We start from the raw sequence: 27,004 nt of genomic DNA, 5'->3' as shown, positions 1-27,004 counted from the left end.
AAATAAAAAATTGAAGTTTTTCAATCCAAGTTAGACTTTCTGAAATTTGCCCCAAGGTGGCTCTTTTTATTTTCCTTTTTCTTTGGACTGTAGATAATAATACAGATAGTTTTTACAAGTGCATCAGTGTTTCCAAGTGGTTCTTGGATGGGATCACTGAAGAAAAAAAGCCAGATTTTTTTCTCTTACAAGTTTCGAACTTAAGTATCTACTCAGGCAAATACTTTGGGCATAAAGGAAGCAAACTATTTTGTGTAAAAGAGGTGAATATGTGTATAATTAACATACTACTCTTATGTATATCAAAATAAATGGAGAAAGTGCCAAAACCAACTAATTTTAGAATGTTAAACCCTGAGACATGAAAAGAGGACATGTACACCAAAACTGAGAAAAATAAATTTACTATTTTTTGTATTAGTTAAATATGTCTGCCAAACCTTTCCCATTATTTCGACTCTTTTATTCATTCATTGTATTTATATCCTCTTGAGATTTTAGTAATATCATCGTGATTATTTTATAAGGTTTCCATTTATTTACTCTGGCCAAAGTGCAAACAAAAACATTTAAGGAATACTGAGCATTTTTGAACAAAGCTTTCATTTCTCAGTGGACCTATTTGGAAGAAGCCTGATTATTAAAAAAAAAAAAAAAAAAAAAAAAAAAGGTATCAACCTTGACAGAAATTCCCCCAAAGATAGGAAAAACAAATTAACAAAGGAGGATGTATTTAGATTAGTGGTAGTTAAAAGTAAACTCCAGTATAGGATACATAACACCCACCATTTGGTATTATTATCACTACTATAACATCCACCATTTGAACCATCATGGCTTATTAGACTGTGTGTTTGGCTTTAAACTCAATGGTTCTAAACTCTCTGTATCCACTATGCTTATATGTTTACATCTGATTGATAATTCATTGTTTAATCAGTGAACCATACATAGATATTTTGCTTACTGGCATTGGTAAAATGTAATTCATACAAAGAAAATCCACACAAAAGTGGTTAAGTCCAGACTTATAACTCAAAAATAAACTACTAATCACAAAAGTATCAATAATAATGGCCTAACTAAATATGAACAAAATACCTGACTATACATTTTCCAAAGACATACAAATACCCAAAAGATATATTAAAAATGTATGAAAATGTAGCTAGTAAGGGAAATAAAAATCAAACCCACAGTAAAATAGTACTTCATATCTGTTCAGATGACTAATGTGAAAGTCAAAACAGGAAAGTGCATAAACAAAGAAACCTTGCACACTGCTGTTTGAAATATGAATTGGCATTGCCATCAAGGTAAACTGCATAGAAGATCTTCACAAAATTCAAACCAAGACTACCATAACAACCCAGCCATTCTACCACTGGCTATCTTGCCAAAGGGAAAAAAGAAAGGTCTTCAAAACACAGCTCAATCTTATTTTCATTGCAGCATTTGTCGTAATAACCAAGATATAGAATCACCTAAATGGTAATTAGTGACCAAATAAGTAGAAATTATGATGTGTGTCTATTACTTAGCCATAAGACAAGAAAATCCTATCTTTCTCAATAACATAGATAAACTTAGAGGATATGCTAAGTGAAATAGGCCAGACACAGAGGAAAGATAAGATTTATATGTGGAATCTAGAAAAAAAAAAAAAAAAAAAATTTTGGGAATTCTTAGATACAGAGAACATAACAGTAGTTGCCAGTGGCAGAAAGTGTGGGATTGGGAGATGTTGGTCAAATGGTACAAACTTTCATATTTTGAATGTATAAGATGAGGAGCTGGAGAGATGACCCCAAGGTTAAGAGCACTGGCTTTTTTTCCAGAGGTCCTGAGTTCAATTCCCAGCAAGCACATAGTAGCTCATAACCATCTATAGCAAGATCTGGTGCCCTCTTGTGGTACCCAGGTGTACATGCACAGAATACTGTATACATAATAAATAAATAAATCTTTTTTTTTAAAAAAAAAAGAATGTATAAGATATATAAGTTCCAGTGATTTTTTTCCATCATTTCTTTTTTACTTTTTTATTTCCCTTTAGTTTTTTATTTTAATTTTTTTTAATTACACTTTATTTACTTTGTATCGCCCTGTAGTTCCCTTCCTCCTCCCCTCCCAATCCCTCCTTTCCTCCTCTTTCTCCACGTATGCCCCTCCCTAAGTCCACTGGTAGGGGAGGTCTTCTTTTCCTTCCTTCTGATCCTAGTCTGTTAGGTCTCATCAGGAGTGGCTGCATTGTCTTCCTCTGTGGCCTGGTAAGGCTGCTCCCCCTTAAGGGGGAGGTGATCAAAGAACAGGCCAATCAGTTCATGTCAGAGACAGTCCTTGTTCCCTTTACTATGGAACCCACTAGTAGACTGAACTGTCATGAGCTACATTTGTGCAGGGGTTCTGGGACTATCAGTCTCAGGGAAGGCCCATGTGCCCAGATTTTTTGGATCTGTTAATCTCCTTGTGGAGCTCCTGTCCCCTCCTGGTCTTACTAACTCCTACTTCTTTCATAAGATTCCCTGCAATCTCCTCAAAGGTTGGCCATAAGTCTCAGCATCTGCTTTGATAGTCTGCAGGGCAGAGCCTTTCAGAGACCCCCTATGGCAGGCTCCTAACTTGTTCCCTGTTTTCTCCTTCTTCTGATGTCCATCCTCTTTGCCTTTTAGTTCCAGTGATCTTACACACAGCATGGTGACTTTAGTTATTAACAATGTGTTGTATGGTACAAATTTGTGAGAGTCCATATTAAGTATCCATATTTTGTGTACCAGTTTCATTCAAAGTTCATTAAGATGTGAGAAGTTCTTTTTTTAAAAAGAAGTGGGGCTTAAGACTGGAAATTTTAAATGGAGGTTCCTTAGGACTCAAAAGTAAACACCTCTGAAACCTGGAAAGTTCCAAAACTGACTAGGTACACTAGGCCCCTCCTTCCCTAAGCTCACATAATCAAAAAGGACTGCTGAGGAGACAGAAACCAGGCAAGCTGCCTGAAAAAGATAAAACAGCCAAGCTGTATGGAAGAGGCACAGAGCAGCTGGCTGCCCCAAAGATACTCTGGCCTGTTGAGTTGCATGCATCTCACGCAGACAGCTCCAGGGTTCTAGTCTTTGTGAGCAGTCGCCCATGCTGGAGTGGGCTTTCAGTCATTCCTGCTCCTATATGTAACCTCTCACCCATATTCATATAATAACCACAGTGAAACTCATTGGTTCACTAAGCTGGACTTTGGTGGTGTCATTTGCTTTGTCTAATGTCAGTTCCCTATCTGGAGGGAGTAGACACTTGTTCATGGCTCCTCAGAAATAGTGTCACAGAATATCATCCCACAGTCAATGTGGTGAGAAATGTGTTGATTTTGCTGTAGTAATCACTTTCCAGTTTGTACCAAACCATTATATTGTATATTTGAACATATACAATTTTTATATGTCAAATGATCCTCAGTAAAGCTGAATATATATACATATATATACATGTATACATATATATATATCCATGTATACATACATATATATCCATGTATACATATATATATATCTTCTTCAAAGCAGCTGAAAGAAATGGACAATATGTAACCAGAGTGAGAAATATTCATGATCTTGAACTTCATCTAAACTTAGATTTCACCTGGCTCCAAGCAGCCATATCAAATGTCCTTAGTTTCACTGCTTTGGAGAGTTACTGCATACATTCTCTCTCCTCAAACCTTCAATATATGCTCACTGCCTCACATTTGATGAGTTTTATTCCTGTATCCCTGAAAAGATGCAAAGAAGTGGAAGCAAATGCCTATGGATCTCTCCACCTTGGAAGGTAGATGGCAGATTGGATCATCATGCCTGCCAAATGTGCCTAGATGATCACTATTCTGGTTGTCTTTATCATCTGAGAGGCTCCACTTACCATTTCCTTCTTATCCTCCTGGAAATGAACATTCACAAACATTTTCCCCACAACATAAGGGAGGGCACTTTCAATAAAATTAACACACTTGTCCCACTGAGGCAGCAGAGTTGTGGTCCCCTGGATTACCTGTGGGAAAGAATCGGTACAATTTGAGCTCTGAATGAAATGTATTGCTCGGGGAAAAAGAAGTCAAGCCGTCTACAAAACACTACCCAGCCCTTCTAAGATAGATGCCAGATAGGAAAGGCCAAGGTGAAAGCAGACTGTGAAAATGAAACTCTGCTTGTTCCTATCTTCTAGCTCCAACTAAATGAAAATGTTTTGACAGTGGGAAAACAATACATTTCAGCTTTACTCCTATCTTCGACATTAAGCAAAACATATGGGCAATGGCACAGCTTTTCTGCATCAAGTGGGGACATAAAGGGATGCTGAACAAGGATTCAGACAGTACTTAGTAGCATCTGAGGACTGCAGTTCTACCAGGAAAGGTTTAGAATCATGGGCAATCAAAGTTCTTATTAGCAGACCAGAAGTCCATGTCTCACTGTGAGCAACGTGGGGAGCCCATTTATGCAGTGCCATAGCAGGGTAAAATACAGATGTAAATGCTTTTCCCATCTGTTCTGTTATACCATTATAGGAAACATTTCTGAACAAGTAACGGACTTCTGAAGCAGGGTTTGAAAGCGCCAAAGTTTACTCTTGGGGATGAAAGCAGAGAAATAAATGCCATGTAAGTTTCCTCTGGAGGCTGAAGTGTACAGGCAGACAGTGAAAGAGAGAGGCCCTGAGAATAGTGACCTGGAATACCCTGTGCATAATTTTGGAGCCAGGTTGTTAGAGTGGGGCAAAAGGGATTAAAGCTTAAATTCATCTCTCCTTCCTTTCCTTTCTGGGAACATGACCCTTCTCAGAGGTAAGGGATGAAGCTATTTTTAAAACCTCCAGAGAAAGAGATCCTACAACCTTCTTTGGCAATTCAACATTATATTTAGCACTTCATGTTCAAGAAACATCCTCTTATACCTAACCTCAAATTTTCACACACTACATCTTACACCTCGCTCTCTCATTCTCTTCACAGTGAGGGTGGAAAGCAGCTGGGTACCATCTTTTATGAAATCCATAGGAGTTTAAAATACACACACAGCAAAAATATCTGCTTGGTTTGTATCTTAGTTATTTGATCTGTTCTAAATATAAGTAATTGTTTCATGCATATCTAGCCTCTATAAAGTAACTTTATATTCTAGTGACTGTAAAGAGTCAAAAGTTGCCCCAAATAACCATTATCACTCTCCAAGTCCACCACAAATTTCTGTATTTTCCAGTTTCTCTAGGAACTAAAATGTATATTAAATAAAATACGAACTTATAAGATTTAACATTCAGTTTTATTTAAATTGATAGAAAAAATAAAATACTTTTTAAAGCCACAAAATTCTTACGTCCTCTAAGCCATAGCAGAATTAGTCATAAGCCTCAGAAATACAGATGAAGGTAACATCTGTCTGTGCAAGTTGGGAGGCAACAGAAGTGGATAAGAAACAAAGACCCAGGGGCTAAGGAAGTGGGGGAAATAAAATGAATGAAGGCATTTAAGGAGGATATCAGCAGAAGAAATTAAAATGGGTCTAGCAGAATTAAGATAGATTCAAGATTAACTATCTAAGTAAATTTAAATATTCAACCCTAACATCAAACTTAAAATGAAGTTGTATCATTCTCTTGATATATAATTAGAATATGGAGAAATCTTGAAAACCATAGTTATAGTGAAGTAGATAGTCAGACTGCGTCTTTCCAGAGTTATTGAAATTGTATACCTTTTGATGCACATCTCCCCTTTCCCAGTCCTCTGCCCTCCAACTTCTAGTAACCACCTTCCTGCTCTAAGTTTTTTTTTAGATATAGCATTTCATATTCAACATATATATGAGATCATACAATGTTTGTCATACGGTATAAATTTACTATAGTTGATACTTGTGTATTTCCGTTTTGACAAAACTGACCTTTGGCATTCTCAACACAGAAGTGATGTTATACTGCTGAAATTATGTATATGTTCATTATCTTGGCTGAATTTTTCTAGAATGCATTCTTAGATCAAAACATCACAGTGAACCCCATAAATATACACAATTATCATGTGTTTGCCCATGAAAATGTAAAGAAATTAAAATAAATTTGAACCAGTTTGAAAGCGATGTATCATTAAGAAACATCAAAACCATAGTTTCAGTTAAAGGCACTAAGAAAAAGTAGAAATGTGTTGTTAAGGAGAGACATTTGAACAAGATTTGATGGCCCAAAGTATCACTCTAAATAATATTAAACAGTAGAGGTTGGGGTACTTTTTATGGAACATAGATATACCTGAATGAAATTAACTAATGCAAAAAGTTTAAAGTTTTGGCTGCAAGCTCCCTACACCCCATTCCCAAAGCTGATTTTTTTTTTTTTTTTTTACTGGACTAGCTAACATTTGACTGTCCCAGCTGGCCACTGTTGAAACATTTCAATATTTGGTAACTTACCCTTGAAAATTCCAGCCATCTATATTGAAAGCGCCTGCTGAGGTTTGGAATTCTGGAATAAACCATTCTCCACACCAAATAGTTGGCAATGGTTCTGTTAAAAGAAATGAACATTTATTACATTTCAGGCCTTATCTGATTTCCTGAAAACACCTTTGGAAAACTGTTTGCAAGGATAATGCAAGGCCAATGAACACCAGCAAAATCAGCTTGAAGTTTCCAGCCCCAAGGCCTATAAAGACCTTCCCTCCACCTATTATGTCTGGAAATGGCAACCTTCAAATTACTGATGATTTGATCCTATTTCTGTGTATTATTGGCCTTCAGAAAACAAAATCAAAATATTCATTAATACCAATCATCCAATTTTTACTTTATTTCTATACTCTCTAAATATATGAGCCCAAGAAGGTCAGCTAAGCTTATCTTTCCTTATGAAACAATGAGTATGTTCCCTATTTCACAAGGTGATTGTGAGGTTAAAATAACAAAATCATTAACAGAATGAACTCCTAACTTTCTGTTGACCTCTAAGCATATGAAGAATCTCACGTGGTTCTGTAATGCCCTGACACAAATTTTCAAAACTCCGTTCTATTTTAAGTATTGCCTTTTTCTATGATGAAAAGAATCCCTGACCTCAGAAAGATGTGTGGTCTGAGTTCATTTCTAACTCACCCATGATGATGGATTTCTAATGATCCATCCCCCTCTTAGCTGTGCCATTACTATGGTGAGAAATGACACACATTCCTAAGATGGCTCCTGGTTCAAGCAGAAATGTGAACAGCAGTGTGACATGATGATACTACCAAACCCACCAAGAACAATTCACATGATCATTAACATGATTCTCTGCCACAGTACATATAGTGAAATAGTTTTCACAGTACATATAGTACATATAGTGAAATAGTTTTCACATATACACAAGTATAGAAATGTTTGTTTCAATTTATACAGATTAATATATCACTAACATTTTTGAGACAGGTTTTCACTATGTAGCCCAGGGTGACCTCAAGTTCATGAGCCTTAGGCATACATCTCATAAGTGTGCTGGAATTACAAGCATGTGCCATCATGTTTTGATATTTGTGTGCATGTGTGTAAGTACACCACATATGTACAACATCTGCAGAAGCCAGAAAGGGTTATGATCCCCTGGAACTGGAGACTTACTGATGGTTGTAAGTTACCATGTGGGTGCTGATAACGGAACCCAGGTCGTCTGAAAGAACAAGTACTCTTAATCACTGAGTCATCTCTCTAGCTCTTCAAATAATTAATTTTAATAAATATAGAAATATAATTTTTTAAATAAATGTTTAAGGTCATGAGTTAGTTTTTCAAATATCATGACATTTGTACTTTAAGACATATTATCCAAATAAAATTATGTTAGTATGACCAGGTATATAAATGTGTTTCATATAATCTTGAATATTTCAGAAAGTTTTGGCATACTCGTGTCAGACCTGGCTTACCAATGATCACCACTGCTTTTTCCTTCTAACTAACTAAGATGGCATACTAGTACAGGAAAAGGATATTTTGCCATTTTCTTGTTATTAATTTGTGCTTACATCACTTATAATCACTTTAATTCTTATTTCTCCAAAGGAGGGATCATGAGGGAGGAAGGAGGGACAAAAGGAAGGAGTACAAGGAGAGATGACTGGAATAAGTGGGAATTTAGGGGACAAGGTAGAAACTTAGTATAGGAGAAACTTCTTGGATGCTGTGAGAGTGACCCTAGCAAGGTCTCCTCAAAATGGAAAATATGGAGCCTGAACAGGCCATCTTCTATAACTGGGATAGGCTCCTAGTGGTGGACCCGGGACACCCAGCCACAAAACCTTTAACCTACAATTTATCTTGCCTGCAATGGGAACTCAGAGCTTGTGGGTGTGACCAACCAATGTCTGGTTTACCTTGAGGCTCAAGCCAGGAAAGGGAGCCCTTGCCTGATACTGCATGGATAGCCAGAAACCAGAAGCTGGATAGTTCAGAGACTAGGGTCGACCCAAACACAACTGACCAAAATTTTTAAAAAGTCAATTAAATGTTTTTTTTTTTTTTGGTAGATAGAATTTGTTTTTACACTTTATTCACTTTGTATCCCCCCCATAAGCCCCTCCCTCCTCCCCTCCCGGCCCCACCCTCCCTCCCTCTTCTTCACGCATGCCCCTCCCCAACTCCGCTGATAGGGGAGGTCCTCCTCTCCTTCCTTCTGATCTTAGTCTATCAGATCACATCAGGAATGGCTGCATTGTCATCTTCTGTGGCCTGGTAAGGCTGCTCCCCCCTCAGGGGGAGGTGATAAAAAAGCAGGCCAATCAGATTATGTCAGAGGCAGTCCCTCTTCCCATTACTATGTGACCCATTTGGACACTGAACTGGCATGAGCTACATCTGTGCAGGGTTCTAGGTTATCTCCATGAATAGTCCTTGGTTGGAGAGAGCAACAGAACCAGAAGACTTGAACACAGGGAATTAAATGGTTCTTAATCATATTTTTCTATATTCATAGACCATAACCTAGGTCAGTCGTCATTAGAGAGGCTTCCTCCACCATCTGATAGGAGCAGATGCAGAGACCCACAGCCAAACATTAGCTAGATCTTAAGGAACCCAGCAGAAGATGGGGAGGAAGGATTGTAGGAATCAGAGGGGTTGAGAACACGACCCATGGAATCATCTGGGCTCACAGAGACCGAAGCAATCACAGGGCCTGCTTGGCTCAGAGTCTGCATGGATGTGCACTAGGCCCTCTGCATACATGCTATGCTTGTTTAGCTTGGGGTTTTTGTTATATTCTTAAAAGTGGGAAAGGGAGCATCTCTGACTCTTTTACCTGCTCATGGGACTCTTTTCCTTCTGCTGGGTTGCCTCATCTAGCCTTGATATAAGGGTTTATACCTAGACTTATTGCATCTTGTTATACCATGTTCGGTTGATATCACTGGAAGGCCTGCCCTGAAGGAAAACTTTGAAGCAGTGGATCTGGGGCACAAGGGAGGCAGCAGATACTAGGAGAAGGGGAAGGAGGAGAGACTGCAGTCAGGATGTATCATATAAGAGAAGAAAAAAGAAAAAAATTAAGACAAAAAAATGAAACAGTAACAAAAAACAAGAATTTTTAAGCCACTTCATGATATGATGATTAAACCAAGTAATAAAACTCATGTCAACAACTATAACATTTAAGAATTATTTTCAATGAACTGAATGAAAACAAAGCAGCAAGAGTAAACAGAAGGTCCCCTAAACAATGGGCCTGTAGTCGTCCATACAGTAGAACTCTACTAAGCCTAATTATTTTTAATTTATAAAATGAAAATATAGACATTCTAAAAATTCTCTTCTTGAACCTAAGAGACCCCGCTGGTGTATGCACATGTCTCCTCAGAGTCCACCATCCAAATAAGTTAAGTCTTACCCTCAGACATGTTCTGTTTTGGTCACTATAAGAAATGCACTATCTTAGGCCTGTCCTTTTTGCCTCCATATCCCTACTTCTCAGCTTGCCAAGAAATTCTCACTCAGCATTTACTGTTGACCCAGTGTGCCAGGTACCATGAGGAAGATGATAGCATAGCTCAGCACCCACGGTTGGTGTGATGGTTAATACTGATAGCTCGACAGGTTCTAAAATCATTGAGGAGACAAGCCTCTGAGCAGGCCTGGGAGAGACTCTGTAGATTAAGTTAGCAGGGTTGGAAGACCCATCCTGAAAGTGGGTGGCACCATTACATGGACAGGGTGTCAGGCTGAATAAAAAAAAGAACTTTATCTGAGCATGAGCCTCCACTTCTCTCTACTTCATGGTTGTAGATGCAATATAATCAATTGTCCCAAGCTCTAGCCACCATGACTTGTGCACAATGACAGACTAGACTCACAAATTGTTAGACAACAGAAATCCTTCTTTCCTGCTTTGATCAACTATTTGGTCCCAATGTAGAAAAGAACTGATACAGTGAAGAATGAAATACTTTAGATTATTAGTATATTTTTTCTTAATTGAACAGACATACTGTACTATGTAAGACAACAATGTTTCATGGACTCAACCAACACATCCTGAGCACCCAAGAATGTACCAATACTTTTGGGTATTAGAGAAATGGAAAGGTGAGAAAAAATATTGACTCTGGAATACTGAAGCTTTTTTGCTAAATGTATAGATAACTGAAGCTTAGAATTATTTAGTGAACTCTTCATCATAGAGTCTGTGGGTTTCAAACAAGCAGACTCATCTGCAATTTTGATAAGTGAACATTCTCAAACTACCCCAGGTCAATTAAATAACCAGCTCTAAAGTAAGACCTAACACAAATATTGTCTTTAAGTCCTGCACCACTCCCGAGTCCTATGTATTAACAAAAAAAAAAAAAGCACTGTATTAAGCCATGGAGGCTAGCCAACCCAGCTTTGTCTAAAGCCTGTGTGCTTTTCCACACACCACACAGTGATACATGAAAGCTATTTAATTCAACGACAATTTCCTGACCAGTCATAGAAACCTAAAAACTCTTCACCAAAGGCGCTTTGTAGAAACCTATAGGGATAAAATAAAATAGAACAGCGAGGCTTTTCTGGACAAGGCATTACTAAAACAATAACATAAGAACCTCTGAGACCTAGAAGATGGAATGCTGGCTGGGAAGCTCAGCCAGCAAGACAATGGCACTTATGGGTTGTTCCAATAAAATTGCTGACAAAACACTATGAGGTATAGCTTAGGAGTGATAATATCACCATGCCAGGAACAGAGATAACCATAATGACTGAATCATTACCACCTAATGATCAGACGCATCAGAAACAAAACAAAACAAAACAAAAATCAGACTCAGCAACAGTCATAGAAAATAACCCGTAATAGCTTTGTTTTGGTCCAAAAAGCATTTTTCACAATACAGTAATTTCCCCAAATGGTAACAAATAAATGAAAGAAAAACATCCCAGCAAAGAGTGCTACCAGGACAGCAATATGGAATTCTTCCCCAAAGCCTCTAACTCAGAAGATTTGCTATTTTAAGAAGCTTTTGCTACCCGCCCCCTCCATTTTCTCAAGTATCAGAGGCTTACAGTTATATTATGTTTAAGAGATAAAATACCTTCTGTGATACTTGGGAAAGTACTGTGGGTGGCTACTGTTATCCCCATTAAGAGATGGAGAGAGAAAAGGTCAAAAGTCAAGAGACTTTTAAAGTGCTCAATCTTTCCATTTTAATTTGCTTTATTTTCCTCCTCCTCATATATACCATCTGATGTGATCCAGAAAGGTTCTTTTCAGAGATTCGCAAGAGCCAATGAGGTCTTCTGAAATCCTTTAGGCTATCAAGAGAAATGCCTAAGGCAGTAGTTCTCAAAGTAATCGTTGGACCAACAGGTTACACATCACTGGTAAACTGGGTATGAAACCTCCCTAGATCTACTACTGCATTAACAACTGTGATGATGGTGCCCCAGAAATGTGTATGTTGGCAAGTTCTATACAGCCAATCCTGATATATTTTGGGGTTGAGAGCTAATAAGCTAAGAAAATTCCTCCTTCTAAACTTTCTGCATACATAGCTCAACTAGAAATTTCTAAACTCTAGATCAGTCCTTAAATTTTGATGCCCATATTTGAAAGTGTATATCTCTAGGAATCGTAATCGATGACAACTCCTGATTTAGTACATTGGGAGCAGAGCCTAAGATTCTGCATTTTAGACAAGCTCTCAGATCATGATGATTCTGCACATCTGTGGGTCATACTTTGACAAACAACATGCTGGGTAGTCTTCAGAAGAGAGGTCCACAAAACTGGACACTTTCTGAATGAGATTCAAGGAGCATCTGTCTGACAAGGTTCATCTAAATGTATACACTCTGCTTCTTATGATAAGCAAAGTGCCATCAATATTTCCAGGGCAAGTATAGTATTATAAAATCTCATAAGTGTATATTGAACTACCATGTTTTTTTTTTTTCATGACTTGGTTGTTGAGGGAGAAACGGTTTAAAACATCTAGGTTTTAGCTTGATGTTTAAGTGAAATGTTATATAGACATAATGTCTAAAAGTAGCCTTGTAGCTAAGTGCTTTTCCATTGTTTACTGTGTTCACATTTCTATAAGTTATCAGTTTAACACAAACTAGATGAAAACCCCCCTCCAGTCACAGTTTTTCATACTGCTTGTTGCTATAAAAAACTCCACAGTTATAAATTATAATCACCACCAGAATTTATTTGACTCGGGTTATAAATTAGGTTTTGGGGAAAATCCTATTAATACAATTTCCAAAAGTCCCTACTATTTGAGAATAAAGTGCAAAGTGACAAGAAGAAACTGACTCTCTAGATGCTAAACAATGAATGTACAAGGTGGCAAACACCTCCTTTTGGTGAAAATCAGCATGTGAATCTAAAATGTGCTCAGCAATTCAGTGGCATATGGAGGTAGAAGACTACTTGGGTTCTGTTTCATAGTAAGGCTGAGCAACCCTGATCAAGTAACCTGAAACCCAAAATGCTCCATAATCTACAACATTTAAAATAGTAATTTTATACCATCAATAGAAAAGTCCATACTTAGCATCCTGTGAAGAGTTTTAGTCAAAATACGTGCATGATACAAATACTATATAAAATTATAAGGCTACAGGTATATGATATACATGAAACATAATACACTTTGTATTTAAAATTGAATTCCATTCCCAAGATATTGCATTAAGTACATGATCACTTCTGGGCCCAAGTACTGTGGATAAGGGATGTATGGCCTCTATTTCATAGCTAAGAAGTCCTAACAAAGTAGTTTTTATAATATTAATGATTTCCTCTCTGCCTCTCCATCCAGCAAAAGTAAAATCATAAAGCTATCCTGGGATACCTGTTTAAAATCCAGACTCCTAGGGTTTCTTAGATGACTCAGTAGATACAAACACTGGTTGCTCTTGCAGAAGGACCAAGTTTGGTTCAAAGTACACATGTGTCAGCTCACAACTGTTATGAATCCAGTTCCATATAGTTCCAAGACTCTCCTCTAACCATAGGTATCATGCACTCACATGGTACACATTTACACATATACGCAGGCAAAACACTCATAATATAAAAATAAACCAGTATTTTCTAAAAAAATAAATGAAAATGTAGATTCCTGAACCACTGAAAACATACTATAGAAGACTCTGGGAAAGTGGGGGATTGGCACCTGTATTTTGTTGTTGTTGTTCTTAGGTTTGTAGCTTTATTGGGGTTTGAGATCATACTGATAAAAGGGGCCCCACTAAACTCTTCCCAAGCAAAGATGATGGTTAACTTTCTTTTTTTTTTAATTACACTTTATTCATTTTGTATCCCCCCATAAGCCCCTCCCTCCTCTCCTCCCGATCCCACCCTCCTACCCCCTTCTTCACGCATGCCCCTCCCCAAGTCCACTGATAAGGGAGGTTCTCCTCTCCTTTCTGATCTTAGTCTTTCAGTTCTCATCAAAAGTGGCTGCATTGTCCTCTACTGTGGCCTGGTAAGGCTGCTCCCCCCTCAGGGGGAAGGTGATCAAAGAGCAGGCCAATCAGATTATGTCAGAGGCAGTCCCTCTTCCCATTACTAGGTAACCCACTTGGACACTGAACTGCCATGGGCTACATCTGTGCAGGGGTTCTAGGTTATCTCCATGTCTGGTACTTGGTTGGAGTATGGGTCTCTGGGAAGACCCCTGTGTTCAAATTTTCTGGTTCTGTTGCTCTCCTTGTGGGATTCCTGTCCTCTCCAGCTCTTACTATTTCCCACTTCTTACATAAAATTCCATTCACTCTGCCCAACAGTTGGCCATCAGGCTCCGCATCTGCTTTGACAGTCTGCACGGCAGAGGCTTTCAGAGGCCCTCTGTGGCAGGTTCCTAGGTTGTTTCCTGTTTTCTTATTCTTCTGATGTCCTTCCTCTTTGCCTTTCGGGATGGGGATTGAGCATTTTAGTCAGGGTCCTCCCTCTTGATTAGTTTCTTTAGGTGTACAGATTTTAGTAGGTTTATCCTATATTACATGTCTATCATGAGTGAGTATATACCGTGTGTGTCTTTCTGCTAAGGGGATGTTTCATGTATTATTGTGTCACTTGCCCTGTATAGCATATTGGAATAGCCAGGCTTACTACCATCATGCATGATTACGTACTGAAAATTCAAGTTTCACTTAGCAAATATCTAAAGGATCACTACTTGCTTCTAAATGGAGAACGTATTGTTTGTGTGTGTGTGTGTGTGTTTTGTCTGTATATTGTCAGTGAACATGGACAATATCTTAAACAGCTGCAGCTCTTTGTAGAATTCTAGATGTTTCTATAGGGCAGAGGTGGGCACTAGATGCTATATTTTACTCCTAGGACTTCTATAGGTGCTTTTAAAAAGAAACTTAACTGCAGCCAACATAGCCAAAATCTGAGCAATAAAATGTTTTTTTTTAAACCACAGCACAATAATTAGTTTTGTTAAATTGTTTTTATAAACGTGTTCACCTTTCATTTTCTGTATTAAATCTAAATGGTATAATAAACATAAAAAACACGGTCATTTTTAGATTTTTTTTTAACCGCAGTGCTAAGATAACAAAGCTATAAATCCCAAACATTCTTTAAAATAAAAAAAAAAAAACAGGAGAGATCCAAGCGTCAGGAGAACACTGTGTCTGAAGAACAGGACAGCAGCAACTGCACAGAGACCAACAGACCGAACTCTGGGCCCTAAAACAGCAGCGACTGTGTTTCCCAGGTGAGAGGAAACCCCATGGTGTGGGACTCAATCGGGTTCAGATCACCTACCTAAACCCCAGAAGAGTTCCCAAGTCCTGGCAGGTACTCAGTCACCAGCCTAGAACCACACACCAGGGTGCTCTGGTCACTGTCCCAGACTGAATTGTGAGCACCACAACACCAGAGACTGAGATTTCCAGTAGAGAGAAAACCCCCACAATGAAGGAAGCAATTGGGAATGAACTCGGGTCACCCAGACAATCTCTGGAAAAGATCCCAGGGTCCAGCAGGCACAGGCACTCAACCACCAGGCCAGAGACCTGCCTGGGTGCCAGGCTAACCATCCCAGATAGAACTGTGGGCCCCAGAGCACCAGAGATTGGATTTCTCTGTCAGGAGAAAACCCCACGGTGAGGGAAACAAGTCCCACCTCAGGGCACTCAGCCAAACCCCTCTCCCCAAAAAAGTTCTCAGGAAAAGTTCCAGAGTTTCTGCAGGCAACCAGTCGCCAGCTCTGGCCTGCAGCTACATGCTTTGTTCACCATCCCAGACTGAACTGTGGACCCCAAAACACCACAGGCTGGGTCTCTCTATTGGGAGGCAACCCCCACGGTGGGGGAAACATCAGGTCTGGACACACAGCTCTGAAAAAGTTTCTTGGTTCCCTCAGGCTCCAGACTCTAGCCTGCTACACTCACCTGGTACTGATTAGGCACAGAGCTCCAACCTCAGACCTACAGAAGCCTGAAATCCACGGGATCAGTCCTCAGATACTACTCCAAAATGCAACCAGTTATCCCTAGCTAAACTGACAAAACCACAGGGGTCCCTGGTTCTTCAAGAGGGCTGCGCCAAAAAAACATGGTGTAAGAACAGCAGCAGCAGCTCACTAAATTCAGAACAAGAAAGCCAGCAGCAGGTCAGCTATCTCCAGGACTTCTCCTGGTGAGAGTAGAGCCCCCGTGACTACCAAAGACGACAGTTACCACTTAGGTTCATATGCCTGAGGGGAGCTGTGGCAATTTCTGAGAAGCAACAGCCATCTAGTGACCATACCCAAAAAGCTAAGGAGGCCTCCTTCAGGAAAAATCATCATCCTGCCTAGAGGATTCTTCCCACCCCAAGATTCTAGCAAGCACCAGAAAATAACAGCCAACACCTAAGACAGCTCAAAGGATAGAGACCAGCATAAAAGCTCAACCAACAAAAGCCAAAGCAATATGGCATCTCCAGAACCCAGTTATCCAAAGGCAAACAGCCCTGGACATCGTATCATAAGTGAAATTCAAGCAGATGACTGTATATCTCTACTTATGAAGAGGATAATGCAGGAAACAAATAAAATGGGTAAAGAAACTGATGAAGATGAAGTCAAACAGATTATGGTCATCTGTAAAAAAAAACAGAGGAAGATAAAGTCAAACAGATTAGGGCCATCCATAAGGAAATACAGGAAGTTGCAGCCAAACAGTTTGTGGCCTTCAGAGACGAAATAATTAAATCACTGAAAGAAATAAAAGAAACAGAGAAATGTTCAAACAAACAAGTGAAGGAATTAAAGGAAAATACTGTCAGACAGGTGAGGAAAATCAATAAAACAGGTCAAGATCAGAAGATAGAATTGGAAAAATTTAAAAAAAAAACAAAAATGGAGGAAATCATGGAGAAGAAGAACTTAGGAAAGAAAACAAGGAAGTACAGAGGTAAGCATAACCAATAGACTACAAGAGATGGAAGAAAGAATCTCAGGTGTGGAAGATACAATGGAAGAAATCAATGTATCCATCAAAGAAAATGTTAAATCTAAAAAATTCCTGACAGACACCATCCAAGAAATCCAAGAGGACATGAAAAGACAAAACATAGGAATAATAGGAATAGAGGAAAAAGAAGATTCCCATCTCCAAAGCCCAGAAAATGTTTTCAAACAAAATCATAGAAGAAATTTTCCACAATTTAAAAGAGAGGTCTATAACAATACAAAAGGCCTACAGAATACCTAATAAATTAGACCAGAAAAGAAAAATCTTCCCACCACATAATAATCAAAACAGTCAGTAAGTATACAGAACAAAGAAAAAATACTAAAGGCTGCAAGGGAAAAAGGCCAAGTAACATATAATGGCAAACCCATTAGAATCACACCTGACTTCTCAACAGAGACTATGAAAGCCAGAAGGGCCTGGACAGATATCATGCAGACCCTAAGAGAACACATATGTCAGCCCAGGCTACTATACCCAGCAAAATTCTCCGTCACCATAGATAGAGAAAACAAGATATTCAATGAAAAAAAAATTAAAGAATACCTACCCACAAATCCAGTGTTACAGAAGATACTAGAAGGAAAAATACAACCCAGGAAAGCTAACTACATTCAGGAAAACACAGGAAATAAATAAGTTCAGTACAACAAAAATAAAAAAATACACAAGCACACAAACACACTACCACAACCAACAGCAAAACCAAAGCCTCTAACAGCCACTGGTCATTAATCTCTCTCAACATCAATTGACTCAACTCTCCAATAAAAAGACACAGACTAACAGAGTTTATAGGTAAACAAGACCCAAAAATCTATTCCACAAAATAGCAACAGAAGAAACAATACCATACTCATTCTATGAAGCCATAGTAACCTTGATATCTAAACTTCACAAAGAGCCAACAAAGTAAAAGAATTTCAGGCCAATCTCCCTTATGAACATTGATGCAAAAATACTCAACAAAATACTTGCAAACTGAATCCAAGAACACATCAAAGACATCATCCACTATGACCAAGTAAGCTTCATCCCAGCTATGTAAGGGTGGTTCAATGATAATCCACCATATAAACAAAATGAAAGAAAAAGACCACATGATAATCTCCTTAGATGCTGAAAAAGCATTTGATGAAATCTAACATTCATTTATGTTTAAAGTCCAGAAGAGATCAAGGATACAAGGCACATATCTAAAGATAGTAAAGGCAATATACAGCAAGCCTATAGCCAACATCAAACTAAACAGAGAGAAACTTAAAGCAATCCCACTGACATCAGGGGCAAGGAAAGGCTGCCCACTCTCTCCATATCTCTTTAACATACTTCTTGAAGTCCTTGCTAGAGAAATAAGACAACTAAAGGAGATCAAGGGGATTCAGTTCAGAAAGAAAAAGTTAAAATATCACTGTTTTCAGATGATATGAGAGTATACATGAGTGACCCACAAAATTCAACCACAGAACTCCTTTAGCTAATAGACACCTTCAGCAAAGTGGCTGGAAACAAAAATAACTCAAAAAAAATCAGTAGCCTTCTTGTATAAGAAAGACAAAAAGGGCTGAGAAAGAAATTAGAGAAACCACACCTTTCAAAATAGCCACAAATAACACAAAGTTCTTTGGTGTGACTCTAACCAAGCAAGTAAAAGACCTGTTTGAAAAAAACTTCAAGTCTCTGAAGAAAGAAATTTAAGAAGATATCAGAAGATGGAAGGACCTCCCATACTCATAGATCGGTAGGATTAACATAGTGAAAACGGCATCCTTCCCAGAGCAATCTACACATTCAATGCAATTCCCATCAAAATACCAATTAAATTCTTTATAGACCTTGAGAGAACAATTCTCAACTTCATATGGAATAACAAGAAACCCAGAATCACTAAAAGAATCCTGTGTAATAAAAGATCTTCTGGAGGTATCTCCATCCCTGATCTCAAGCTGTAATATAGAGAAACAGTAATAAAAACTGCATGGTACTGGCATAGAAACCAGATGGTGGATCAATGGAATTAAATAGAAGACCAAGAAATAAACCGACACACTTACAGACATCTGATTTTTGACAAAGATGCCAAAACCATACAATGGAAAAAAAGATAGCATCTTCAACAAATGGTGCTGGTCTAACTGGATATCTACATGTAGAAAAATACACAGATCCATACTTATCACACTGCACAAAACTGAAGTCCAAGTGGATCAAAGACCTCAATATAAACCTAGACACACTAAACCTCTTAGAAGAAAAAGTGGGGAAGAGCCTTGAACTCATTGGCACAAGAGACAACTTCCTGAACAGAACACCAACAGCACAGGCTCTAAGATCAACAATCAATAAATGAGACCTCATGAAACTGAAAAGCTTCTGTAAAACACAGGACTCTGTCATCTGAACAAAACGACAGCCTACAGACTGGGAAAGGATCTTCACCAACCCTATATCTGACAAAGGGCTAATATCTAGAATATATAAAAAAAAAAAAACTCAAGAAGTTAAAAAGCAACAAATCAAGTAATCCAATAAAAAATGTGGTAGAGAGCTAAACAGATAATTCTCAACAGAGGAATATAGATTGGCAGAGAAACACTTAAAGAGATTCTCAACATCCTTAGCCATCAGGGAAATACAAATCAAAACGACCCTGAGGTTTCAACTTACACCCATCAGAATGGCTAAGATCAAAATCTCAAGTGACAACATATGCTGAAGAGGATGTGGATAAAGGGGAACGTCCTCCATTGCTGGTGGGAATGTAAACCACTTTGGAAGTCAATCTGGCGCTTTCTCAGACAATTAGGAATAGTGTTACCTCAAGATCCAGCTATACCACTCCTGGGAATATATCTAAAATATGCTCAAGTATACAACAAGGACATTTGCTCAACCATGTTCGTAGCAGATTTATTTGTAATAGCCAGAAGCTGGAAAGAACCCAGATGTCCCTCAGTGAGGAATGGATACAGAAATTGTGGTAAATTTATACAATGGAATACTACTCAGCAATTAAAAACAAGGAAACATGAAATTTTCAGGCAAATAGTGGGAACTAGAAAAGATCATCCTAAGTGAGGTATCCCAGTAATAGAAAGACACACAGGGTATATACTCACTAGTAACTGGATATTAGACATACAACATAGGATGAACATACTAAAATCTGTACACCTGAAGAATCTAAACAAGAAGGAGGACCCTGGGTAAGATGCTTAATCCTCATTCAGAAAGGCAAATGGGATAGACATCAGAAGAGAGATAAAAAAAAAATAAGGAACAGGACAGAAACCTACCACAGAGGGCTTCTGAAAGGCTCTACGCAGTAGGGTATCAAAGCAGATGCTGAGACTCATAGCCAAACTTTGGGCAGAGTGCAGGGAACCTTATGAAAGAAGGGGGAGATAGAAAGACCTGGAGGAGACAGGAGCTCCAGAAGGAAAGTAATAAAACCAAGAAATTTGGCCCCCAGTGTCTTTTCTGAGACTGATACTCCAACCAAGGACCATGCATAAAGATAACCTAGAACCTCTGCAGAGATGTATCCAGCTCAGTCTCCAAGTAGGTTCCCTAGTAATGGGAACAGAGACTGTTTCTGACATGAACTCAGTGGCTGGCTGTTTGATCACCTTCTCCTGAGGAATGAGCAGCCTTACCAGGCCACAAAGGAAAACAAAGCAGCCACTCCTGATGAGACCTGATAGACTAGGGTCAGATGGATAGGGAGAAGGACTTTCCCTATCAGTGGACTGGGAGAGGGGCGTAGGAAAAGAAGATGGAGGAAGGGATTGGGAGGGTTTCAGGGAGGGGGCAATAACTGGGATACAAAGTGAATATGCTGTAATTAATAAAATAAAATAATATTTTTAAAATAACCTTTAAAAATAAACAAATAATAAATAATTTTTTTAGAAAAGAAAAATTTTATCATCCTTAAAGTTGTTTCATCCATTCACTTTCCTATAGCTCTCCAAGTAGTCTTATCTTTTCAACATAGCTAATTTAGTCTGTTGCCAGAAAATTACTTACCACCTAAAAAAATAACCAGAAAGAAATAAAATCAACAAAAAATCAAGAAAGAACTGTGGAGGAAAATTGTTTATATAGAAATCTCAGGAAATAACGTCATTACTAACTAGTTTCCTAAACTAATAAACAATTTTAGTTCTCAGAGAGAACAGTATGGAGAAATAAGAAACTGGGGCAAATACGGTGCAAAAACATTGTGTATTTGCCCAGACAATGATGTAGGCCAATTTATCACAAAGGGCACTGTAATTTTCCCTATGACTGTTTTGCTGTAACTTTCTTTAAAAGCAATTTTCAAAGCACATGAAAAATAGAGGCTGTTCTAATTTAAAGAGAAAACAAAAGCCACAGTAAAATGCACATGAAAGTTCTTACTTCTTCCTCTCAGAGCCTAATATCCTAAACAAATCTTTAAAGTATTGTGGGACGCGGACCACCACATTCTCCGAGGGGCCGATGTCTTTCAAGTGTGGGTAGAGTCTGGTATCAATGACCTTCTTGATATAGCCCAGCCAGTCAAACTGAGGAGAGAGAAAAAAGATGAAGCCTATGTTAAGGTAGCAAGTAAGAGGAAAGGCATTCAAATAAAGCAGGCTGAGTGAGCATAATCCATTCTGGCCAAATCGTTAAAGATGAAACTACCCATCACTTGCTTACCCAGTAGCCAAAGTCAGATCACTGCCATTCAGACTTAGGGCCTTTATTAAAAATGGAGCCCGTGTTCTGAACCACAGACTTCCGGAAAATTAGACATTCTCGTATATTAGTATATGATGCGCTCCCTCAACTGTTCCTCCTTCTTCTCCTTCCACCTTCTATCTTGTTCCCTCACCCCATGCTCAGCTCTTCTCTTCTAGCTTAGCTCACTCCTCTAATCCCCTGAATCCCCTCCATTAATACTCTCCCTCCAAATCTCATATTTCCCCCTTCTTCACCTAAACAGAGAAACAGATGCCTCTGCACACTGTTGGTCTTCTCCTCTGTGCAGTGTCTCTTATTCCAGGAGGGAAAAAAAAAAAAAAACATAACAGGAGAATACATCTCCTTCTATAGAGCATCACTGTGTGTCTTTTTAAAAATGCTGCTTGGTTCTTTGTACTAGCTTCTCTAAAGGCCATTTTCCAACTCTTTCCCCCCTTGTCTGCCTCTGCTACTGAACATGAAAACCTGTTACCTGCCTGGCACCCACTTCCCTGCCCCTTGCCCCGCAGCACGGATTGTCACATGACACAATTCTACTCTGAATTAAAAGCAAGCCATTCAGGAATATTCTGAAAGGGGGCTTTTCTGTTTACCTTGGTAAAACAGAGAAGTCAGATGGGATGCTCAGTTCTTGCCCCTTCTCCTTGCACCGGTGTGGAACTACAGTGCTCACTTGGTAAGCGTGTTATCAAAATGAAGTCAAAATGCACAAGGAGGGTGAAATGTAAACATGAAACCTGTACAGTATTAAACCAATACTAACTACTGCCCATGGCTGTGTTGTAAGAAAAGTGACCTTACAGTTTTAAGCCACTATCAGAAAATTGTTTTGTATTCCCTGCAAGTGAAGAAATCCCACGAGGATATTTTATATGATAGTTTTGAAAAGAATGATGATAATCAAAATGATGAATAGTAAGATTTATAAGGCCAACTTTTATACACAGATGAAATAGAATCTCTTGGAAAAATACCAGGATAACAGAATTTTTTTTTTTTTTTTTGGAGAGAGTTTTCACCAACCTGGGGAATCATAGCACTGAGCTCTGAAATGTTCATTTTGTTATACATGGCCTCACTGGTTCGGTTTTCATGTGGAATCATTATCTGTCAAAAAGAAATTTGGGTTATTTTTTCAAATGTATCATTTATTATTGGATGACTGCTTTTCACGTGTGCCAAACATCTGTATATGATTATCAACTTTTTCAAGACATTGGTGTGATGCCTAGCTGTGGAGAGAAAATTAAAAAAAAAAAAAAAACAGCATTTTAAGCAGGATTAAGAAAATAAAAAGAAATTTATATGTCCTCTTCAGTGACAAATATTATCCCTAGTACAAAAAGTTCCCAGAATGCCCTTTTCCTCTACTATGTGGATGGGCCAAGTCCATTACTGGCTCAGTTTTGACAGTCAAGCTGAAGTTGTACAATTAAGGTCAACATTCCATGTTTACCTATTGTCTCCTGACAATGACTTCAACTCCTTCACCTCTAGGGGAAAAAAGTCAATGACAGAAAGCAATGTGCATATTTTTGATACCTGTGGTCATTTTCTCTCACCTTCAGATTTCCCACTGTAGGTGTTTCACAAGCTGCTAGTCTCTACCATATTTAATCCAAGAATTGCAACAATGATTCTGCCTCAAGAGTCATCTTCATCAATTCCATTGACAGATGACCATAGCTCCCTTCCCCACATTATCACTGTCCTTCAGGGCCTTTTCTCTTTCTATTCCCTTGCATTCATCCTGCCATCTCCTAGCTCACCTACAACCCTCTTATCATCATACTTCCTGCCTCTGATCACCATCTCCATGGCATGGACTGATTTAAGACTTTGCCTGAGGTTTATGTTCTCTAACAAGCTTTTGCAGCAGAATTCTGCTTGGTACTAATCACCAGTGCCACTGCAAGGACAAGTCCTCTCTCTCTCTTTCTTCAGTGTCTCACACAGGGATAGAATAGATGCATATTTTATAGCTAGTTTTACTTATGTGGATTTGATTATGCGTTTTTCCCCTCCTCAGCCTCAGAAACTTTGCTAAGACTATGTATGTCAGTAATTTTGAATATGCCTAGTCACCTAAAGACTAAGGGAATGAGAGGAACATTCCTAACAGGCCAAAAATCCACACACCACAGATATTTCAAGGCAAAAATCACAGGAGCTGAATGGCAAGCAATTGCCTCTCTCTTTGAAGTGCTCTGGTACATTAACGTCTCCCTCCCCACTCTCCATTGGAGAGAGGAGACAAGTCCCTCATCATTGCCTTGTTGTTTTTGAATCCTGAATCATGGCCTCAGTATTTTTGCCTGTCTCTTCCACCCTCCTTCTCCCTTCTCAACTCCAGTTTGAAGCCCTTTGGCCTCAAAGCTGTCTTCAGCTCTCCTAGCAGCTGCTCCCCTCCAAACAATGTATTTGTCACTTCATTTACCCTCTCAACCTCAGCCAGCTGTTTTCGGATTTCTTTTTGGTCTAACTCTCTGGCTCAAGGCAAAGCATTCCATGATTTTTATCACACCTTCAGCTCAAATTAGTACTCTGGGACTCTTATTTGCTTATTCAAATTCCAGACAGCCTCTAGACATGTCTTATAGGCATATCCGCAAGAGTCTTCAAGTGACGTGCAGTAATAAACATTGTAAAATGATGTTCATTAAGAATATGTCTTAATATAGAGTGAAGTAGAAAGACAGAGAGAGAAAAATCTTAAGAAAAAGACAGTATAATGAGCCCTAGAATAGAACAGGCCTGATAAAAAGTGTTTTCAAAACTGAACTGTGAAGGCATGCATGTGCACAGTGCATGTATGCAGGTCAGAGGACAATTTGGGGCACTGGTCCTCACTTTCTACCTTGTCTGAAGGAGTCTCTCTCTCGGTCTCTCTGTCTCTCTGTCTCTCTCTCTCTCTCTTTTGTCTGCTACTGCACTACAAGGCTAGCTGATCCATGAGCTTCCCATCTCAAAGTAGAAGCACTGAAATTACACATGAATGCCATGACTCCTGTCCTTACCTGGGTTCTGGGAACTCAAATCCCACTCCTCATGCTGGTATGCAAGTGCTTTACCTACTGAGCCATCAACCCAGCCCCTAAAAAGAACCTTTGTGTTGTAAGTAGGAATTTGGAGAAAGATATCATTTGGAGTGGACATCATCACTGTAAGGGGAGAACTAATTCCTCAACCCTGCCCTTCATGCCAACTCCATATCTCAACATAACACCACCTGTTTACAGAACACAAAACCAATAAACACTTGGACCTCAGAATTTGTGCAGCTTCCATTATAAAAGATTGCCAAGGTCTTCCACTAGCAAATGTCACCATATTTATTCTCTCTGGACATCAGAACATTTAGGAATTTAATACATTGGTTCTTCCAGAAAGCAGTCATTTTATAAATAAGTCTAACTATTTAGGATATATCATTCTCCAACAAATTGGTTTTCACTCCCTTCCCCCTTTTTTTCTCTAACATGAGTCAGAAAGAATTTAAGGTGACTTACTCAGAATTTTGACAATCATTAAAGCAACACAAAAAAGGGAATGTAAGGACAGCCATCACTGGGCATGGTGGCACACACCTTTAATCCCAGCACTTTGGGAGGCAGAGGCATCCTTATCTACCTACGGAGTTCCAGAATAACTGAGGCTACAGAGTTAGATCTTGTCTTGGAAAAAACATGAAAGAATGTAAAAGTAAAGAATGATAGGTACAATGTAGAACCTCCAAGGCAGCTTTAAAGTTTAAAGTGTGCCCTATACAGTTCTCTGCATAAAACTTCATATCCAATCTTGATAAACTTCTCTGAGCTCAAAATTTATCATAGTCACTCTGAGTAGGGATGATACAAAATAAATAGGTTGGATTAAAATTCCTTTCTAGGACTGGGGGGTGTAGGTTAGTGATAGCATATATACTTAGCATGTGTGAACCCCTGCATTCAACCTCTAGCACCAGAAAAAAAGGAAACTCAACTTTCAATGAAATCAGTATTTATTGAACATCTGTCTTCTATTTGAGCCATCTAAGAATTTCTCCAGGAAAACAGATTTCCTTGCTGGCATTCTTCGACCACAATGGAGTAGCACATAGACATTGAAAAGGCTTAAACCAGAGAAGTGAAAGGAATGAGGAGCTCTGAATTCCTCTCGTGGTTCTTTTTACTTCCTTGGATGCAAAGGGCAATGGCACAGAAGGCTACCATTTGGTTGTAATTTATCTGTTCATTCAGCATGTATTGTTTACAAAATAAGAAAAAGAAAAGGGCATTTAAAAAATGAAAGAAGAAGAAGGGTTGCATCTAAGACTTACCTCAGCTATCTTAATTTCCAGTCTAAGCACTGACTTCATGTCATGTTCAGCTCGAGATCTATTAGCTCCTAAAAGCACAGCAGTGTCCACCATGAATTTGTAAAGGGCATCCCGATACTATAAGAGATAAAAAACAAGTGGCCATGACAACAGCCTGGTAGGAAGTATATTTTAGAGACACTGAAGAGCAGAAACAGTAGGTGAAAATAAGCTTCCTTCATTTTTACTCTGTACTTGGAGGATGATAACAGCATTATACAATGCCAGCCACCTACCTGCCACTTTGAGAGGAAAAATAAGAGTGATGAGTGCATGGGTACTATTTCTGTGACAGATAGAGTTGCCCAGGCATCAAACATCAAGCAAACTAGTTTTCTGATAACTGGTGATATTATGGATAAAAGAAACATCTCCAAATGAGTCCAGAATCGAAAGGTAAAGGTCAGGTGTCTCCTGCTCAGGCAAGTGACGCTTTAATAAAGTAATGGGAAAGAACTGTTTCCAAAGGCAGAGGAACTGATCCATGAACACTAATGCGAAGTGTGATTTATTCCCATCCAGCTCCATTTACCCAGCTTCACACTAAGAAATAAAAGATGATGACAGTGATTGGAGTCCTGTGTCTTTTCAGTTTCAGTTTCTATGGAGTTCTCCTCCTGGCTCAGGGAGAAAAAGGAGAAATGATGACAAACCTAGCAACTATCAAATACAGAGTTATCTCTAAGGTACACCTTGACCCTGTAAGCTATTCTTACTGTGTGACTGACCTTAAGACTTATATGTTTCTTGGTAGATAGCCAGACTTTTAATAAATGAAATTCAGTCAGCAAGCCTTGCTAATAGTCTTAATTGGAAAGAATGTTTTGCCCTTCCCAAGTCAACTAAAAAACTGTTCAGAAAGCTTAGTACACATGCAAGCTGGCTTGCTAGGCAGGCTGTGCATATGATAGGAAAAGGCATACATACAAAAAACTAAATAATGCTT

General features: G+C 38.8%; 1 protein-coding gene across 2 annotated transcripts in view; it reads right to left on the bottom strand.

The window, feature by feature from the left end:
* Positions 1-27,004, bottom strand: part of Phex (phosphate regulating endopeptidase X-linked) — a 240,903-nt gene that overhangs the window by 154,705 nt on the left and 59,194 nt on the right. For both annotated transcript variants that reach the window (XM_055618656.1, XM_055618657.1), the window contains exons 7-11: positions 26,020-26,136; positions 22,725-22,808; positions 21,375-21,520; positions 6,456-6,549; positions 3,910-4,038 (exon numbers count right to left, since the gene is read on the bottom strand). In XM_055618656.1, coding sequence (XP_055474631.1) covers positions 3,910-4,038; positions 6,456-6,549; positions 21,375-21,520; positions 22,725-22,808; positions 26,020-26,136 — 570 coding nt within the window. The remainder of the gene's footprint in view (positions 1-3,909; positions 4,039-6,455; positions 6,550-21,374; positions 21,521-22,724; positions 22,809-26,019; positions 26,137-27,004) is intronic.

Source organism: Psammomys obesus, unplaced genomic scaffold (assembly GCF_907164565.1).
Source record: "Psammomys obesus unplaced genomic scaffold, mPsaObe1.curated_primary_1811, whole genome shotgun sequence".
Lineage (NCBI taxonomy): Eukaryota > Metazoa > Chordata > Mammalia > Rodentia > Muridae > Psammomys > Psammomys obesus.
Note: the sequence above shows the minus strand (reverse complement) of the source record. Positions and strands in the feature narration are given on the sequence as shown.